Raw genomic sequence first — 18,814 nt, forward strand, 5'->3', positions numbered from 1 at the left:
TGACACCTGGGAGGTGGTTAATATATATATAATACATATTGTATGCTACAGTGACAGTGGATACCTACACAGCCTTCAGGACCCGAGTCTCAAGAAGTAGTGAGAAATTTACCAGAAAACAATGTCAAGGAAAAAGCTGGAATAAGAGAGTGCAATGGGGCCCGGTGTGGCGCAGTATTTATTCTTCCAGAAAAACCTTCATCAACTTTCAAACATACACATAAACTTTAAAAGTTGTTGAACAGGGCTGGGTATGGTGGCGCACACCTTTAATTCCAGCACTCGAGAGGCAGAGTGGATCTCTGAGTTCGAGGCCAGCCTCGTCTACAAAATGAGTTCCAGGCCAGCCAGGGCAACATAGTGAGACTCTGCCTCAAAAAAAAACAAAAAAAAAAACAAAAACAAAAAAACAAATTTTTAAAGGGATAGTAAGTTCACATGTCCAAGACCAGAAAATGTAACTATATAATAAGAAGGCTCTCTCCCCCATCCCACCCCCTTCCAAACTGTTCCCACACCACCCACAGGTAACTATTTCTGTTTCTTATGGATCTCTCCAGACCTCTTCTAAAAATGCAAACAAGGTTAAATATAAATCCTTATCTTACTCCCCTGGCCTTGCCTTTCATCCCCCATTCTATGGATGTCTTTCCACACTCACCGAAGACAACCCCATTATGCTTCGCCACTGCGTAGAATTCTATTGGACAGACTGACTCAAGGGGTCTCTGCTTCCAGCTGTGTTAGATTCTGATACTGCATCAGCCCGAACAAACTCCTTTGCATGCATCCTATTTGGAGTGTGTGCTGCTGCCCATCAGACGATGGCCCAGAGGGAGCTGGCTCCATGGAAAGGACGTGAGTGACGTGAGAAGCAGCCACCACTCTCCCCAGGAACATGTCACAGTGAGCTGCTGTCTCCCTCGTGGGCCTGCCCCCTTGTCATGGTGAGGCCATAGCACTTGCTTTTATTTTTCATTTCTTCGGAGTACGACTGAGCACCTACCACTGAAGATGAGCTGTGTCTTTCCTATGACTCGCTTGCTCTGTTTTCTCCTAGATTGGAGAAAACACTTCTCACTCTACAAGCTCTTTTTTTTTTTTTTTTTTTTTTTAAATTTTATTTATTATATATACAGTGTCCTGTCTGCATGTGTCCCTGCAGGCCAGAAGAGGGCACCAGATCTCATCATAGATGGTTGTGAGCCACCATGTGGTTGCTGGGAATTGAACTCAGGACCTCTGGAAGAGCAGTCAGTGCTCTTAACCTCTGAGCCATGTCTCCAGCCCTCACTCTACAAGCTCTTTATAGACCAGGGAAGTGGCCTCTGTCTATGATATGAGTTGCAAATATAGTTGTTGGTTTTTTTTTTTTTTTCAATTTGTCTCTTGATTTTTACACCAGGCTCTTCCTGGTATTTATTTATGACATGTAGAATTATTTCACAATTTGAATTTCTCAATTGTATTCTTTGTTGGTTTTGGGATTTTTGAATTATAATTAAAAAGAAAAGAAAGAAGTCTCTCACAGCTTTTCTCAAGCCAGTGGCTGTTGGATGTAGCTCATGCCTCCTCAGTCCTGCAAGGTGACAGTGTCGCTGTCCCTCTGTTGCATGACACTGTTTTGAGGTAGACGTGAGCAAACATCTATCTACTCACCCCAGATAGGGACCCAATGGCAGACCAAAGCACAGATGCCACCAAATTCCAATTGGTGAGCCAATGGGTTTTATTTGGGGTCACTTACAGGAATGTGGTGAGGGGTCACTTACAGGAGCAGAAATGACGCAAAGACAGCTCTATCTCCAAAGCCCACCCCAGCATGGCTGACAGTAGTTGGTTTTTCTTACTCTTTGGGGGCCCGCCACCCAGCTCCCAAATAAATACACAGAGTCTTACTCTTACTTATGAATGTTTGACCTTAGCTTGGCTTGTTTCTAGCCAGCTTTTCTAACTTAAATTATCCCATTTCTCTTTAACTACATTTTGCCTCTGGGCTTTTTATTCTATATATCTTTCTTTCTGTCTTACTCCATGGCTGGCTGGGTGGTTGGCCCCTGATGTCCTCTTCTCCTTCTCCTTTTCTTGCTCCTTGTTCTTCCCTAGATTTCTCCTCCTATTTATCCTCTCTGCCTGGCAGCCCCGCCTATCCTTTCTCCTGCCTCACTATTGGCCAATCAGCTCTTTATTAGACCATCAGGTGTTTTAGGCAGGCAACGTAACACAGCTTTACAGAGTTAAACAAACGCAACATAAAAGAATGCAACACATCTTTGCATCATTGAACAAATATTCCACAGCGGAAAAGAATGTAACACAAATTAATATTGCCCAACAGGTGACACTCATGAAAACTGGGAACCTGCATCTCCCTGTACAATTTAGCAGAGTTTGGAGAGTGCCTCATTCAGGCAGCTCAGCTCATCTGAGAGTCTTCCAGGTACTTTGGTCTTCATTTCTTCTAGGTAGTGTGGTTGTTCTGAGTGTCTCTCAGCAGTATATACACTCTAGGGAAAGGAGGGACCTAGTGAATCTGGTCAGTTTCAGGGACTTCTGAAGCCTATGAATTGCATACTTCCTGAACTTAATGCATTTCTCAACAAAATGGACGTTATCTCAGAGGTACTTGCTACCCAACACAGAGGTACCTGTGAGTGTGCTGAGCTGCGCTAGTGGGTTTTTATGTAACGGGTCTTCCATCTGGGACCTGATATCCATCTCCTAGTGGGTTTGCTCCTGCATCCCTGGTTCAGGTGCAAGGTCCCTGCCGTCTCAGCCAGGGCCGAGGTGGTATTTGGGTCTGCCTTCTAGACAGTCTTTGTCAGGTTTGTTACAAAAGTTATGACCATGTTATGGAGAAAGATTTTCTTACATTCACTCTGCCTCAGTTTACCCAAGGGAGGGCTTGCTTTCCTTTTGCCTGTCTGTACCTAGATCATATAGCCCCTTGGATCCAGCCAGTCCCATCCTTGATGCTGAAGTGGGCTGAGAAACAAGCTGCCAATGGTTTGGGGGCCAGGGTGGGAAAAGGTAGGAGAGGGCATGAGCTGAGCCCACAATTCTAATGGTCAGTTTCCAGAGCCCCACCCACAACTTCATCCCTTCAGATGGACACAGCTGTCCAAGGGCTCCTGTGATGGATGGTCCCAGGTGCCCTTTGTCCTGTGTGCCCCTTTGAGCTCTGACAGATGGATGAACCATAGCATCTGATCATAATAGATTGGGCAACAGCTCTCCCACCGCCCAATCACAAGGTCAGCTGGTCCTTCGCAGATTATAGTCAAGGCTCAGTTTAGGTAAATGTCTGTTTCTATGGCTGCAATGAACCACCATGACCAAAAAGCAAGTTGGGGAGGAAAGGGCATATTTGGCTTACCCTTCCACACCACAGTTTGTCATCGAAGGAAGTCAAGACAGGAACTCAAACAGGGCAGGAACCTGGAGGCAGGAGCTGATGCAGAGGCCATGGAGGGGTGCGGCTCACTGGCTTGCTTCCTATGGCTTGCTTAGTCTCTTTTCTTTTCTTTTTTTTTTTTCAGAGCTGAGGACTGAACCCAGGGTCTTGCGCTTACCTTGCAAGCGCTCTGCCACTGAGCTAAATCCCCAACCCCCTGTTTTCTTATAGAACCCAGGACCACCAGCCCAGGGATGGCACCACTCACAGTGGGCTGGGCTCTCCCCCATCAATCACTAGTTGAAAAAATGCCCTACATCTGGATCTTATGGAGGCATTTTCTCAATTGAGGTTCTCTGCTTTCAGTTAACTCTAGCTTGTGTCAAGTTGGCATAAAACTGTCCAGCACAGCTGGCTTTTCTTCAGCACACCTGGCTGACTGACTTACATCACAGCCCAGGTCTTAGTGTTACAGATTTTGCTGGCCCCAATCCCTTATCCGAGCCTCTTGGATCACTTTGGGAATAACAAATTACATTCAAGTCTCTGACATGGGCTGGGCTAAGGTCCTGACCTAAAACCGGTTGTCCTGTCCTCTGTGATGTGTGACAGCTGGTTGACTTCAGCCTCGTGTTGACCCTACATGATCAGGGCCAGATCCTGTCCAGGCTAATATGTAATGATGGTGAGTGACCCCTGGAACAGCAAAGCTCAGAGGAATCCAATATCTTGTCAAACTGAACAGCTGACACCATGGGGAGTTGGTCAACCTCCCTGCAAGCCAACCTCCCCCTGCCCAAGACCATACTCTCACCCCTTGCCTCCCCTGATATCTACTGTCTGCTGACTGGCTCCACTTTGTATTGTAGCACGAATCTTAAAAGGTCTTATTAATAAAAACAAACCCAGGGCCAGGTATTGGGGTGAACGCTGGAAGATCAGAGAAACAGAACAAGCCACAGCTAACCTCACCTGGCCAATTCTTCAGCTGATCCTGTTTCCTCAGACTGGAAGCCTGAGTCCTTATCCAAATGGATCTCAGCTAAACTGCTTCTCCAAGGCCTGAAAGCTTAACCAGCTCTAGTTCCTGGTCCTCATGCCTTATATACCTTTCTGCCATCACTTCCTGGGATTAAAGGCATGTGTTACCATGCCTGGCTGTTTCCAGAGTGGGTTTGAACTCACAGAGATTCAGATGGATCTCTGCTTTAGGAATGCTAGGATTAAAGGCATGTGTGCCACCATTTTCTGGTCTCTGTATCTAGTGGCTGTTCTGTTCTCTGACCCCAGATAAGTTTATTAGGGTTTTTATTTATTATTATATATTTTGGAGAACACAATATCACCACATTTCCCCTTTTTTGTCTAAAATTTAAAGCTAATAACTAATATAAGAAAAACTACATCAAATAAGTATGTACAATATATACAGTCAAGAATTACATTAACAATGTCCAGTCCATTAACATTTGACAAATTCAGACAAAAAAATTCATTATTTATCCTATTTAAACAAGTAGTTCCTTTTGTAAAAGTAGATTCAATAATTGACCTTTTATCTTATCATTGTATGAGCATAGATAAAAGGAAAAGACCTCAGGGTGGAGACTGCAGAAAGCAGGGCTCTGAAACACGTTCCTGCCTTTTATTTTGCTGCAGAGGCAGGGACCTGAGTTTCACACCCAGAACACATTGAAAATGCCAGGTATGCTATGAAAATGGCAAATGCTATGTGATCCTAGCACTGGGGAGGCAGAGACAGGAGCATCCCTGGGACTTGCTGGCTGCCAGGCTGGTTCCAGGTTCAGAGAGAGACTCTGTCTCAAGGGAATAAGGTGGAGAGTGATGGAGCAAGACACTCAGACACTCAGCATCCCACTCTGACCTCTGTGCATATGCACATGCATGCAAGCACACACACACACACACACACACACACACACACACACACACACACACACACACACGGAAGGACAGAGCCACACTGGAGCATGACTCCATGGTAGAGCACTTGCCCACTGTGTATGAGGCCCAGGCTTCCATCCCTCTCCCCACTCCAAAAGCAAAAGGATTGAGTATTGAGTAAGGAACTTCCTTCTTCCATTTTTCCTAAAAAAAAAAAAACCCCCAAAACCAAAAAAAGCATACATGTGAATTCTGAGAGTTTTGAAAAGATGAGGTTTTGTGACACAGAAGATATATCTAAACTGCTGCTGGCCATGAGCTGGAGAAGATTTGAAGAAAGTATTGAGGTAGGCTCCTGGTGTTCCAGGGGATCTCTGAAGTGATGCTCTCAAGGAGGAAGAAGAGAAGGGAAGAGCCAAGGCCTGGTCTGCCCTTACCAGGGCCCATCAGTGCCTCCTGCCCAGTGAGGCCAGGAAGATAATGACATTTGTGGAAAGTGTCCCTGTGACCTTCTGTCAGGCATTTTCACGAGGGCACCATGGGAAACAAAGCAAAGTGGAAGCCAGTACGTGAGGAGTCCCGACCCTGCCTTCTGAGGAGCCGGGCTTCTGACAGGCTGCAGAGGTAAGGCAAACAAGGATCCCCACAGCCAGGCCGGGTCTGACCTGCAGTTACAGCCTCAGCTGGCGAAGACAAAGGAAGAGCAAGCCAAAAGGCACAATGGTGGTGTCTACAGCCGTGCTGATGAGGATGGTAACAGCCGTGATGACCGTAGTGATAACAACTGTCGTGAAGGTGACCGTGGTAGTGATGGTTATAGTAATGGTGGTGGAGATGATGGAGATGGCTGCAGTAATGATGGTGAGTCATGACAGCAGTTATGGTGATGATGGTAGAGATGGTGATGATGGTGATGATGGTGATGGTGGAGATGGTGATGGTGGAGATGGTGATGGTGATGGTGGAGATGGTGATGGTGGAGATGGTGATGGTGGTGGAGATGGTGGTGGAGATGGTGATGGTGGTGGTGGAGATGGTGATGGTGGAGATGGTGATGGTGGTGATGGTGATGGTGGAGATGGTGATGGTGGAGATGGTGGTGGTGGAGATGGTGATGGTGGAGATGATGGTGGTGGTGGTGATGGTGGTGGTGGTGATGGTGGAGATGGTGGTGGTGGTGGCGGTGATGGTGATGGTGGAGATGGTGGTGGTGGGGATGGTGGTGGTGGTGGCGGTGATGGTGATGGTGGAGATGGTGATGGTGGAGATGGTGGTGGTGGAGATGGTGGTGGTGGAGATGGTGATGGTGGAGATGATGGTGGTGGTGGTGATGGTGGTGGTGGTGATGGTGGAGATGGTGGTGGTGGTGGCGGTGATGGTGATGGTGGAGATGGTGGTGGTGGGGATGGTGGAGATGGTGATGGTGGTGGTGGTGATGGTGGAGATGGTGGTGGTGGTGGCGGTGATGGTGATGGTGGAGATGGTGGTGGTGGGGATGGTGGAGATGGTGGTGGTGGTGGCGGTGATGGTGATGGTGGAGATGGTGGTGGTGGTGGCGGTGATGGTGATGGTGATGGTGGAGATGGTGGTGGTGGGGATGGTGGTGGTGGTGGTGATGGTGATGGTGGAGATGGTGGTGGTGGGGATGGTGGTGGTGGTGGTGGTGATGGTGATGGTGGAGATGGTGGTGGTGGTGGCGGGATGGTGATGGTGATGGTGGAGATGGTGGTGGTGGTGGAGATGGTGATGGTGGAGATGGTGATGGTGGAGATGGTGGTCGGGCGGATGATGGTGGAGATGGTGATCGTGGTCCAAGTAAACGTTCGTTTGTCCATTGTCTCATTTAATCTTACCACTTTAAACGAAAGACCCCACCTTGGAGACAAGAAAGGGGCAGGACCTGGTAAGGTCATCTGGCAGCCAGCCTAGCCTTTGGTTTCCTTCATGGGAGCCCTAGGCTGGGAAAGTGAACCCAACATCAATCCTGGTTCTGTGAGGAACAGGTGTTCACCTCATCCAGACAAGTTTAGTGGGACTCCCCAGAGAGCAGCCATCATCTAAAGCAGGCAGCCTTTCTTCCCAAGGGCCTTCTCCTCAGGGACATGTTCATCCTTGCGGAGCCTGAGGAGACAGGCACCAAACGGGGCAAGCTCAGCCTGGTGCTTGGAAGTGCTGCAGTCCCGGGTGTGACCACCAGGTGGTGGTGGAGCAGCCGCACTGCGCCCTGCCCCCAGCAGCCCTAGAAAAGCAGAAAATACAAATTAAAAATTCTTTGGCCTGGACGTGGAAGTCAGCTGGAGATTCCGAGAGCCTTCTGGCAAATCCGGGAGGTTTGACCTTCTGCTAGCAAATCCTGGAGGAGTCCGTGACAGGCAAAGGGCAGGGAAGGAGTTGGAAGGGAAATGAATCCCCACCCCCCACGCTTTGGCTTTCTGCCTCCTGGAACCCAGACTCTCAGCACAGCAGAATCCCCAGAGGCTGGGGGCAGGGCAGTGCCGGCGAGAGACCAGCCCTGGTCTTTGATGTATGCTCAGGTTTGCAAACGTTGCTCTGTTTCACAGACTGAAAATCAGAGGGACAGGGAGGCGAGGCCATGCTCAAGGTTAACGCCAGGGTACCAGACCCTGTGGCTGGGCCTGGCCTACCCCTCTCCCACCACCTTTCATGGGTTCCTCTGGTCTGGTTACCCCGTCTCTCTGGATCTGCTATTGCAGACAGTACAGTGAGCTCCCATGCTGAGGCAGAGCAAGGGAGTCCCACATAGCTCCCCCAGCCCTCTAGGGAGGTTCCTGAACGTTCAGGGTCCTCACCCACGCATAACTCTCTCTCTAAAACCTACTCAGACACTTCCCTCTGGTACGCAGAGAGGTGACTTGGGGCCGGCTGAGATTCTGACCCATATCCTGTATTCCAGATCAGCTGGGGGACACTCAGGCACTGCCCCTGGGACATCCAGGAGAGCTCAGGCTTTGGTGCCTGGTTCGAATTTGAGCCTGACTGACCTTGGTCAAGTTGCCTGCCCTCTTTGAGCCTCGTTTTCTTGTTGGAGGGAGTTGACACCATTTCTGTCCTGGGCTGCTATGAGATGTGAATGAGGGCAGAGCACAGCTCACAAGGAGGTGAATCTGGGAGCAGAGGACAGGTGTCACCACGGGGCACAGCTCAGATGCTGCACTCGGGTCAGGCTGGCTTCATCCCCACAGGGAACACGGGAGAAGGCCTGGCTTTGGGTGAGAACAGAAATGGTGAAGTTCCACACATGCACATCTGCTCAGGCCCTTGAGTGACTTCGGAGAGATGCTAAGAAACGACAGCCATGGCTTCCACCGTAAAGATTCCGGTCTGATAGAGAGCCTCAGAAAAAACGAGCTCTGTAAGGGTTAGGTGGGCAAAGGCTCTTGCCTGGGGACCTGAGTTTAATCCCTGGAACCCGTATGACAGGGGGAGAGCACCAACCCTGTAGTCTGTCCTCTGACCTACACATACATTCGCACACACATACACATGCCCCCAGATAAAGAAGTAAATACGTCCATAACCGGCGATTGTCAGCATCAGCCACTGAGCTGGCTGGGCTCAAGTGAGGCCCATGGTTTTCTGATTGGACAGCCCTATGCCAAGAGTTTGAAAGGGTCTAAAGTCCCTGAGTGAGAAGAGGCAGGAACTGAAGCCCAGGCTGAGGTTGAACGTTGACAGCCCCCAGGTAAGCAGTGGCAATAACCAGTCCCTCCATGGCTGTAACTCAGTAACACCTTTGCACTGGAGCTTGGAAAAATCTGTTTGACTTTTCCCTCTTGGTACCAGAGAAACCAGAGAGGGCTCAGGCCTCCCCATCCTGACCTAGTAGCAGACCGGCCTTCCAGGTAGCTTGGCCCAGTAAGCTCTCTACCTGACGTCCACTCTACAGTGTTGGGACATTCCAGTGATCACTCCTGGAAACAAGACAAGGAGACATTTATCCTCCCACCCACCCCACTCCAGTCTCCACCAGCAGAGCAAGGAGGAGCTTGGGAGCACTTGGCATCCATAAGGACCAGCAGGTCTCAGCACTCCCCGACGGCTAGGATCAGCTCTACTCATGGCATTTGAGGAGCTTCTGGCCAGGGCTGGGGGTGTGGGACTCTTCCAGGTCCTGCAGATCTGCACCTTGCTTCTCCCCTGCCCTCTTGGCACCTTTTCACATACTTCTGGAGAATTTCTCGGCCGCTGTCCCAGACCACCGCTGCTGGGCCCATGTGCTGGACAACAGCTCTGAGGAGCCCACTAACCTGACCCGAGAGGCCCTCTTGGCCATCTCCATCCCACTCGGCCTCAACCTGCAGCCTGAGCAGTGCCGCCGCTTCCACCATCCACAGTGGCAGTTCCTGGACCCCAATGCCACAGCTGCCAACAGGAGTGAGGCCGCCACAGAGCCATGTGTGGATGGTTGGGTCTATGACCACAGTACCTTCACGTCGACCGTTGTAACCAGGGTAAGGGTCCCCAGAGCTGGCCTGCTCACCTTGCCTCCTCCCCAGCCTTGCATGACAAACACATGTTCAAGTGTTATGCAGGGCTGGGGAGATGGCTCTGCAGGTAGACTGCTTGCTGAAGACCTGAATTCAAGCCCTCAGCACCCATCTCAAAAGGGGTAGACGTGGGCAGTGCTAAGGGACAGAGACAGGAAGATCTCTGGGGCTTACCTGCTAGCTTGTCCAACCGAATCAGTGAACTCCAGCTTCAGTGAGAGGCCCTGTCTCAAACCATAAAGTGAAGAGTGATTCAGAAAGATATCTATTGTCAGCTTCAACCGGTACACACACATATGTACCCACACACACATGCCATGCACACACCAACACATGAAACAGTTACCCAGTTTTCCAGTGTGGGAAGGCAGATTTGATCTCTCCACAGGGAGTGAAACCCTCAGGTAGAGATGTGTCTTGCCGTGGGGGTAAGAGATGGGCCCCCACTCAAGACAAAAGCGCAGTCACAGCTAGGAGCCTGGGAGGGTCAGAGGGAGAAAAAAATGGCAATTTTGGAGGCGGCTGGCTAAACCAGGATTCTCACCGAGACAGAGTGGGATGTTCTTGCTAAACAGTCTAAGCAGAGTCCTTTAACAAAACTGGAGTGTACAGGAACACAGATGGATCTAGGAATAGTTTGCTCAAGTAGAGAGAGAGGTGGGGGAGAGTGTGTATGTGCACAAGTGCGTCCATGAACAGGTATATATGTATATGCATGTATGTGCATGTGGAAGCTGGAGGTCAACTTTGGGTCATTCCTCTAGACCATGCACCTTTTAAAAAATTGTGTGTGTGTGTGTGTGTGTGTGTGTGTGTGTGTGTGTGTGGTCTGTGTGTGTGTGTGTGTGTGTGTGTGTGTGTGTGTGTGTGTGTGTGGTGTCTGGGTGTGTGTGTGTGTGGTATCTGGGTGTGTGTGTGGTGTCTGGGTGTGTGTGTGTGTGTGTGTGTGTGTGTGTGTGTGTGTGGTGTCTGGGTGTGTGTGTGTGTGTGTGTGGTGTCTGGGTATGTGTAGATGTCTATGTGCAAGTGCCTATGCACACCTGAAGAGTCCAAAGGTGTCAGGTGTCTTCTGTCACTGCCTGTCCCTGAGAGGCAGGGTCTCTCCCTGAACCTGGCCTCACATTTTCTCAGCTAGGCCAGAAGCAAGCAAGCCCTAGAATCCTTCTGTCTCTGTTCCCCTCAGAGCTGGGGTTCCAGATGCCTGACTTATTATATGGGTGGGCATCTGAATGCTGGTCCTCACCAGGGGCTCTTAACTATCTGAGCCATCTCTCCAGCCTCCACCTTGTTTTGTGAGACAGAATCTCCCTGTCTTGGGACAGCAGGCTCCCCGACTTGCCTGGCCAGAGAGTCCTCTGTCTATTCCCACCCCCATGTTGGGATTACAAGCACACCCCACCACGCTCAGCTTTTTATGTGGATTCTGGAGATTGAAGTCACATCTTTCTGCTTCTGTGGCAAGCATATTCCTCTCCAGACCCTTCCCTCAAGTGGAGGGTTTTATCATCTGGCTTGTACTTCTGATGGCTTATGGCGACCCACGTTCAGATGTAGGCTTGGGTTTCAGGATAGACAGGAGCGTGGGACTGACCCCTCCACACAGTCAGCATTTAGAATAGCGAGGCTGGCTCAGCAGACTGTTCCACAGGCTGGCCTTCTAGACATGCCCTCACATAGTCCTGTGGGCTGGTCTTGTCACTGTCCCTGTTAAATAAATGAAGCTATCAGATGCGAGACAGGCCGTGTCCAGTGGCTGAGCTTCCGTGGTGCCCACAAACCCTGTCTCCTCTAGTCTGCCACTGGGATCCTTGTGGGGATCGGGCCTTGAGGACCCAGGCTGACCAGCTCCTGGCAGAAGACCCTCCACTCAGCCCTCCACCAGCCACCCCTTCCATGGAACATGGAAACTGTCAGCTTCTCTCTCTTCCAGTGGGACCTGGTGTGTAGCTCCCAGAGCCTGAAGCCCCTGGGCCAGGCCATCTTCATGTCTGGGACCCTGGCAGGAGCCTTTGTCTGGGGATTTCTCTCCCACCGGTGAGTATCTCCTCTCCTCTTGGCTCGCCCAGGACAGAATAACTCTCTGGGAGCAGAAGGCATGAAGGTGTTAGGCAAACTCCAGTGTTTGCCTAACAAACAGAGGTGGCTTCCTCTCAGGTCACCCATATGTTGCCACTGAGCCCCAGGGGACTCAGACCTGGATGCCTGATGCCAAAGCCATATTCTTTTTTTTTTTTTTCATGGTTCTTTTCAGTTTATTGCATGAAGGAGTTACACTAGTCCAAGTTAAAAGCAGACCCCAAATGATTACATTATACAAGCTGTGAGGTTTTTAAACTTGTGACAAGGGACAGAAGGGAAATTCTACTCATTGCAAGGAAATCCTCACTGAAGCTTCAGAGAGTCACAAGCACTTAAAACCCATGGACCTTCAGCTGGTCATCCTTAGCCAGTCCAATCTCTATCAGGAACTGGCACATGTTCTTGTGCTGGTCACCCTGTAGCTGAATTACTTCTCCATATTCTGGATGCTCAATTACAGTACCATTGCAGGCAAATTTCCTCTTAAACGCCTTCACTAGTTTCTTTTTATCGTAATCACCAGCGATCCCTTGGACAGTAGTAAGGGTCTTCCTGCCGTTTCTCTGTTGAATTCTTATATGGATATAATCCTCAGTGCCAGCAGGAAGCAGGTCATCACCCTTACTTGCATGAGCAAAGGGGTCGAAAGAGTGGAGGTTCTGGATGGCGGACATATGATACGATTCCTTTTCCTTGGTGGAAACGGCCTGCGGAAGGCGGCTGCGGGAGAGGGCAGGGAGGGAGGGACGGGGTGGGGGGACGGGACAGAGCGTTGGGAAGCGAGGGGGCTCAAGGGGGAGGCAGCTGAGTCCTCGGCGACTGCTCAGTGACTGGGGCCCAAAGCCATATTCTCAACCACAAGTTTGTACTGACCCTGAGAGCAAGATACTAGCATTTTAATAACAAAGCCTTCCATGTTTCCAGAAGTTTCTAGAAGCTCTGAGAAGGTAAAGCTGGCTGCACTTGTCTGCCTTTGTCAGGCCTTGAGCAGGTATCACCTGCCCTGCGTGGGGTCCCCAGGGACACCCCCACACCCCACTTGTTCATCCTCACAGGCTGGGGCGAAAGCCGATACTGGTCTGGTGCTGTCTGAAAGTGGCTGTGGCTGGTGCTGGCGCCATCTTGGCTCCCAACTTCTTCATCTACTGTGGTCTTTGGTTCCTGAGTGCCTTTGGGCTGGCTGGTATCATTATGGCCCAGTCCACACTGAGTAGGTACCCTGGAGGCCTTCGCTCTTCCTCTTGCCCTAGAGTAGAAGGGGCCTGAACCTCACTCTGGGCCTCTGCATCACCTTTCAGTGGCTGAGTGGACCACAATCCGCAGGAGGGATGTTACCATGACGATCTTGGGCTGCGCTTACAGCACAGGCCAGATGGCCTTGGCAGGCCTGGCCTTGGCCTTGCGGGACTGGCGAAACCTCCAACTGGCTGTGTCCATCCCTTTCTTCGCCATATTCCTGCTGTCCTGGTCAGTACACTGGGGTCTCTTTTCATGGGAGACCCGTTGAGGGAGTGAGTCTTCCTGTCTCACCCTCTAACTGGTCACATCCTGCTGGGAACCACAGGAAGACAAAGACGCTCATCATTTGGAGTCCTGGGTGAATGCTTTGGCCAGAAGCCTGTGGTTCCTGCCAGGTGGGGATCACACAGTGTTGACCTGAGAGGCGACATTACCAACACTTAAAACCAGGAGATCTTAAAAACAGAAACAAGTAATGCTAGCACCTTTTCTTGGAAAATGAGAAGGTCCCAGGTCCCACCAGGCAGGGATGGGGTAGAAGCAGGGTAGCAGCTTCTGTCCTCTGGGCTGGGGCTAACCCACCCTCCTTTCATGCCGGCACTGTCCCCGACCCCAGCCTGACCCTCGCAGGGCACTTGGCATCCAAGTCTGCAAGGACCGGTGTTGGAGATGAGACTGTGGGTGTCATTGTTACTTTTAGAGTCCTGCAAACATCTGGAAACCCTTGCTTGGGTGGGGGCTGTGTGGAGGGACAGGAAAACCAATACAAACAAATGTCACTGTGGTTCTCTGGCACCCACAGACTGGAACCAGTCAGTCCAGGCCCCAGTCAGACACTTGTAGGGTGTGGAAGACTACATTCATTCTTAAATAGGACTGAGTTCCTGCCTCAGGCCAGATGTGGTTCCAGGCACTGAAGACACACCAGGAACTAAAACAGCATAGTGTTTCCACTCTGTGACGAGCACTGATGAACAAAGAAGCCGGCCATGGCATGATGATGTATCATGCTACTGGATGACAAGTTACAGGGACTTGGTACCTAGCCAGTGTGGTTTGTGACACTGGAGGTGTGACCACACATTTACTGATAAGATACTGAGTGCCTCTGTTTGCAGGTGAGGGTTCATCATTTGTCCCAAATCAGACAGGCTGATAAAAACCAGAGGCAGGATTTGAACTTGGGCAGGCAGGTTTGTTTTATTTTTTACTTTTTTTTTTTAAATATTTATTTATTTATTATGTATACAGAAGAGGGTGCCAGATCTCATTACAGATGGTTGTGAGCTACAATGTGGGTGCTGGGAATTGAACTCAGGACCTCTGGAAGAACAGTTGGTGCTCTTAACCTCTGAGCCATCTCTCCAGCCCCTATTTTTTACTTTTTTATTCAGGATGAGACTGAAGGGCCACTGTACCACTGACTTATATTTTGGGTTTCTTTTTACTTTTTTTATTTTGAAACAAAATTGCCCCAGCTGGCCTGAAACCAACTACATGGCCCAGACTGGCCTTGTGAACCTACTGCTTCAACCTTCTGAGCAGCAGGACCACAGGCCTGTGCCCCTGGCTTGGCCAGCTTAGCCACTGTGCCAAACTGCCTCAAACAGGCAAACTCAGTGTCTTTGGCCAGAGAAATGCTCCCCAGGATAGCAGCCCTTAAGGTTGTGGAGAAGCAGCTGGCTTTATAGATTCACTTTTTTTTTTTTTTAACATTTTTTTTTTTAAGATTTATTTATTTATTATGTATACAGTATTCTGCCTGCATGTATCCCTTCAGGCCAGAAGAGGGCACCAGATCTCATTACAGGTGGTTGTGAGCCACCATGTGGTTGCTGGGAATTGAACTCAGGACCTCTGGAAGAGCAGTCAGTGCTCTTAACCACTGAGCCATCTCTCCAGCCCTAGATTCACTTTTTAATCTTTTTTTTTTTTTTTTTTTTTTTTGGTTTTTCAAGACAGGGTTTTTCTGTGTAGCTTTGTGCCTTTCCTGGAACTTGCTTTGGAGACCAGGCTGGTTCACTTATCTCTGCCTTATGGGAATTAAACAGTAATAAAAAATAAAGCCAAAAAAAATCAGAATAAAACAACACTAAGTCTCTCTCTCTCTCTCTCTCTCTCTCTCTCTCTCTCTCTCTCTCTCTCTGTGTGTGTGTGTGTGTGTGTGTGTGTGTGTGTGTGTGTGTGTGTGAGTCAAGCTTTCTTTTAGGTTTCTTTATTATTTACTTCCTGGGGCAGTGCGTGTGTGTCACTGTGTGTGTGTGTGTGTGTGTGTGTGTGTGTGTGTGTGTGTGTGAGTCAAGCTTTCTTTTAGGTTTCTTTATTATTTACTTCCTGGGGCAGTGAGTGTGTGTCACTGTGTATGTGGCGGTCAGGGAACAACTCCTCTCATCGTGTGAGTCCCAGAGACTCAAGTCAGGCGGCCAGGCTTGGGAGCAAGTCCCTTTACCTGCTGAAGCGTCCCACCAGCCCGTGTGGCCTTTCTACCACAGAACTGACCTCAGAGTCCCTGGAGAGGCAGCTTCTGTGTCCCCATAGTCTTTACATAGACTAGACATGGAGCTCCCGGCATCAAGGGAGGCCAGGTGGAGGCGGCCCAGAAAAGAAGAGGGAGGGAGTCTGGGTGTTGGGGCTCAGCTGAATTCAAGCTGCCCAATCCTATTTTAACAGGATTGTAGAGGGAAGTTTCTCTGTGTCCCATCCAGTCCGCAGTTGCTCAATACCAAGTAAACACACAGAGGCTTATATTAATTACAAACTGTATGGCCTATGGCTTCAGCTTCTTGCTATCTAGCTCTTTCATCCTATTAATCTATGTGTTGCGCCATGGTGTTACCAGTTTGCTGGCATCTTGTTGTTCCTTTGGTGGCAGCTCAAGTCTCTCTTGACTCTGCCCTCTTCTTTCTGTGTCTCTGCTTGAATTTCCCACCTGGCTATAAGCTTTCTTGCCATAGGCCAAAACAGCTTTATTTATTATCTAATGGGAGCAACACATATTCACAGCATACAGAAAGACATCCCTCAGCACTTCACCTTTTCTATCTAATCAAAAAGGAAGGTTTTAACTTTAACATAGTAAAATTACATATAACAAAACAGTTATCAAGCAGGAATTATAGTTACAATATCTAGTCTATCTGTATTTGGCAAAATTAAAGAAAATATTCTATCACCTATCCTATTTTTGTGAGTCCAAAGTTTTATATCTAATTTATCTTTTATCATGACCAAGGGAAACTATAATTATAACTATCTAGTCTTCAATTCCATCAAAGACCCCAGAAGGATATAATATTATCTAAGTAAACAGGAAGTGCATTGCAAGCAACTTCCATAATTCTAGAAATGACAGAAACATCTGGCTGCCTGACAGTCATCCAAAGTTCCTCTGTAACACTGGGGCATCCATCTTCAGCCTATAGGCCTAGAGTCTCTGGTATAGCTTTCAATGAAGCAGGAAATTTTAAGGACTATTCTGCTCATTCTGGCAAAGTTTGTTAGTTGCTTCTCCCCATGTCCTGTAGAATGTCTGGCAGTTTCTTCTATGAAGCAGGAACCTGAAAAGTTCAGTGATCACCTTCCTATGGGTTCTGCGTGTCTATTTTATACTGCATCCTGTCAAGCAGTAGAGGCAAGGGCACTTTTTTGCCCAGTAGCTAACTTTTGCCACAAAAAAAGCGAACTCCATATGGAGTTTCTTCAATGCCCATCATCTTCTCTGAAGTAGATTGGTACTGCCAGGAGCAGACATGTCTTAATGTCCAGAAAAGTCTAAGTTCTTAAAACATCTTATATGCCATATTTTGTAGATCTTTGAAGTGTTTGAAGATTACCTACCTAATTGAAATATAGCTATGTATACCTAGAAAACTTAACTAGCATGACTATAGGTTTGATTATCATAGATGACTGTTAATCTGTATTTCTTAATTATATTTTACAATTTTAAGTGAATTGCATAAGCATAGTACCTTAAACAAGAGTAGAAATATACATACAGTATAACAAAATTAACTTTTAATTTGTGTCAATAAACTATAATCTATAGCAATGTAAAATATTTTAAATGAGTTGTTGCTTTTTAAAAGTAGATTCAACAATCTACCCTTTTATCCTATCATATCTATATCTTACATTTCTATATCATATCCCCCTTTCTTCTTTTAGAAAGAGATTGACTATGACCCATAATAATTTGTAACCAACCTCTAAACAAAGACAAACATCCATAATCCATTTTGGGGGGCAGGAATGTGGGCATAATCCTCTAGGCTACTTCCTGCTGATTGGGGTTGCTATTAATCTTATGGGGATCCTGAGAAAAGTCAAGATACTGGTTAAGTCCTGGGAAGACTGGCTATAACCTTTGCTGATAGATACCATCTGTCAAGGTTCAGGAGGTCTCCCTTGATCAAATCTGATCCATCTTAACCTGAAACAAATCCACAGCCTCTTGCTTCCTGTGGAAACAAAAACAGAGCTTCCTTTCCAAAGCAATATATCCTTAGACCCAAATTTTGAAGCCAAGATACCTTTAAAATTTATTTATTGGTTTAACTCAGAAGCCTTTAAAATCAAATGTCTCTCTCCAGTTAAAAATCCCAAAGACAACACAATCCAGACTCTCTGTGTAATTTCCATCTTTACATGGCTTAACTTTTATTGTCTCTTTAAAGACTTTATTTTTAAAAACTATTTCTTTATATAGCTGTCTATCTTCCTTTTCCTCTCTCTTCCAAGCCTATGTACATTTTTACACACACTGTAAACCGTTTAGAGTTTTATTCCATCTAAATCTGTCTTATTGTGAATCTATAATCCTTCTCTGACCATGAGAGATTTTAAACTGTTAAGCTGTTGACTCCCCCTGCCACAGCTTCCCAACATCCCAACATGGTGGAGGTACATTTACCACCAGCTCTGGGAGCCATGCTCACTGCCAACTCTGGGAAACAGGGTCTATGCCTCCATCCAGCAGTATGTAGCCCAGAAACCTTTTTTTCTGTCTGTACTAGCAAAAGCTAAATTCACCATGCAGTGCACTGCATGGCTTGGGGACACCTCTATGTACCATGGTGGGAATCTGCCATGCTGTAGGTCAAGCCCACATACCTTGAACCCACCATACTGTAGCTCAAGCCCACATGCCATGGTATCTCTGTATCATGGCTTGCCTGAGAGACACAACTAGGAAGCTGTTTTAAGCTCCACTTTAGAATCTTTTTTAAAACTTTCTAAGGTAATGGTGGAAATTCTTGCTACCATGTTTGGGTGCCAATTGTAGCCAGAAGTTTCTTGGTCCAGCCCAGCCCCACAGTCCCACAGCTGCTTATAAAATAATAACTCAGAGGCTTATATTAATTACGAACTGTATGACCTATGGCTTCAACTTCTTACTACCTAGCTCTTTCATCTTAAATTAACCCATTCTTATTAATCTATGTGTTGCCACATGGCCACGATTTTACTGGTCTGCTGGCATCTTGTTGCTCCTTTGGTGGCAGCTCAAGTCTCTCTTGACTCTGCCCTCTTCTTTCTGTGTCTCTGCTTGGATTTCCCACCTGGCTGTAAACTTTCTTGCTGTAAGTCAAAACAGCTTTATTGTTATCCAATGGGAGCCACATACATTCACAGCATACAGAAAGACATCCCACAGCACAAGACAGATGCAAAGTACCTTCCTGCTCCT

At 48.0% G+C, this 18,814-nt stretch overlaps 2 protein-coding genes across 2 annotated transcripts in view; one reads left to right on the top strand and one right to left on the bottom strand.

Annotated features, from left to right (window-relative positions):
* The first annotated feature begins 7,020 nt into the window (after positions 1 to 7,020).
* The window catches only part of LOC128123796 (solute carrier family 22 member 11-like), a 51,512-nt gene continuing 39,718 nt past the window's right edge, over positions 7,021 to 18,814 (top strand). Inside the window, 5 exon segments of the mRNA XM_052760102.1 lie at positions 7,021 to 9,461; positions 9,463 to 9,771; positions 11,738 to 11,841; positions 12,942 to 13,096; positions 13,185 to 13,353. Coding sequence (XP_052616062.1) covers positions 9,378 to 9,461; positions 9,463 to 9,771; positions 11,738 to 11,841; positions 12,942 to 13,096; positions 13,185 to 13,353 — 821 coding nt within the window. The 5' untranslated portion in view covers positions 7,021 to 9,377.
* On the bottom strand, positions 12,052 to 12,617 carry LOC128125442 (eukaryotic translation initiation factor 1-like). Its single transcript, XM_052762871.1, has one exon. The coding sequence runs from the start codon at positions 12,558 to 12,560 to the stop codon at positions 12,219 to 12,221; it is 342 nt and encodes a 113-aa protein (XP_052618831.1). The 5' UTR covers positions 12,561 to 12,617; the 3' UTR covers positions 12,052 to 12,218.

Source organism: Peromyscus californicus, unplaced genomic scaffold (genome assembly GCF_007827085.1).
Source record: "Peromyscus californicus insignis strain IS unplaced genomic scaffold, ASM782708v3 Scaffold_4__1_contigs__length_199733344, whole genome shotgun sequence".
Classification (NCBI taxonomy): domain Eukaryota; kingdom Metazoa; phylum Chordata; class Mammalia; order Rodentia; family Cricetidae; genus Peromyscus; species Peromyscus californicus.

Coding starts and splice junctions, on each gene's coding strand:
- LOC128125442 (XM_052762871.1), bottom strand. CDS start 12,560: ATGTCCGCCATCCAGAACCTCCACTCTTTCGACCCCTTTGCTCATGCA.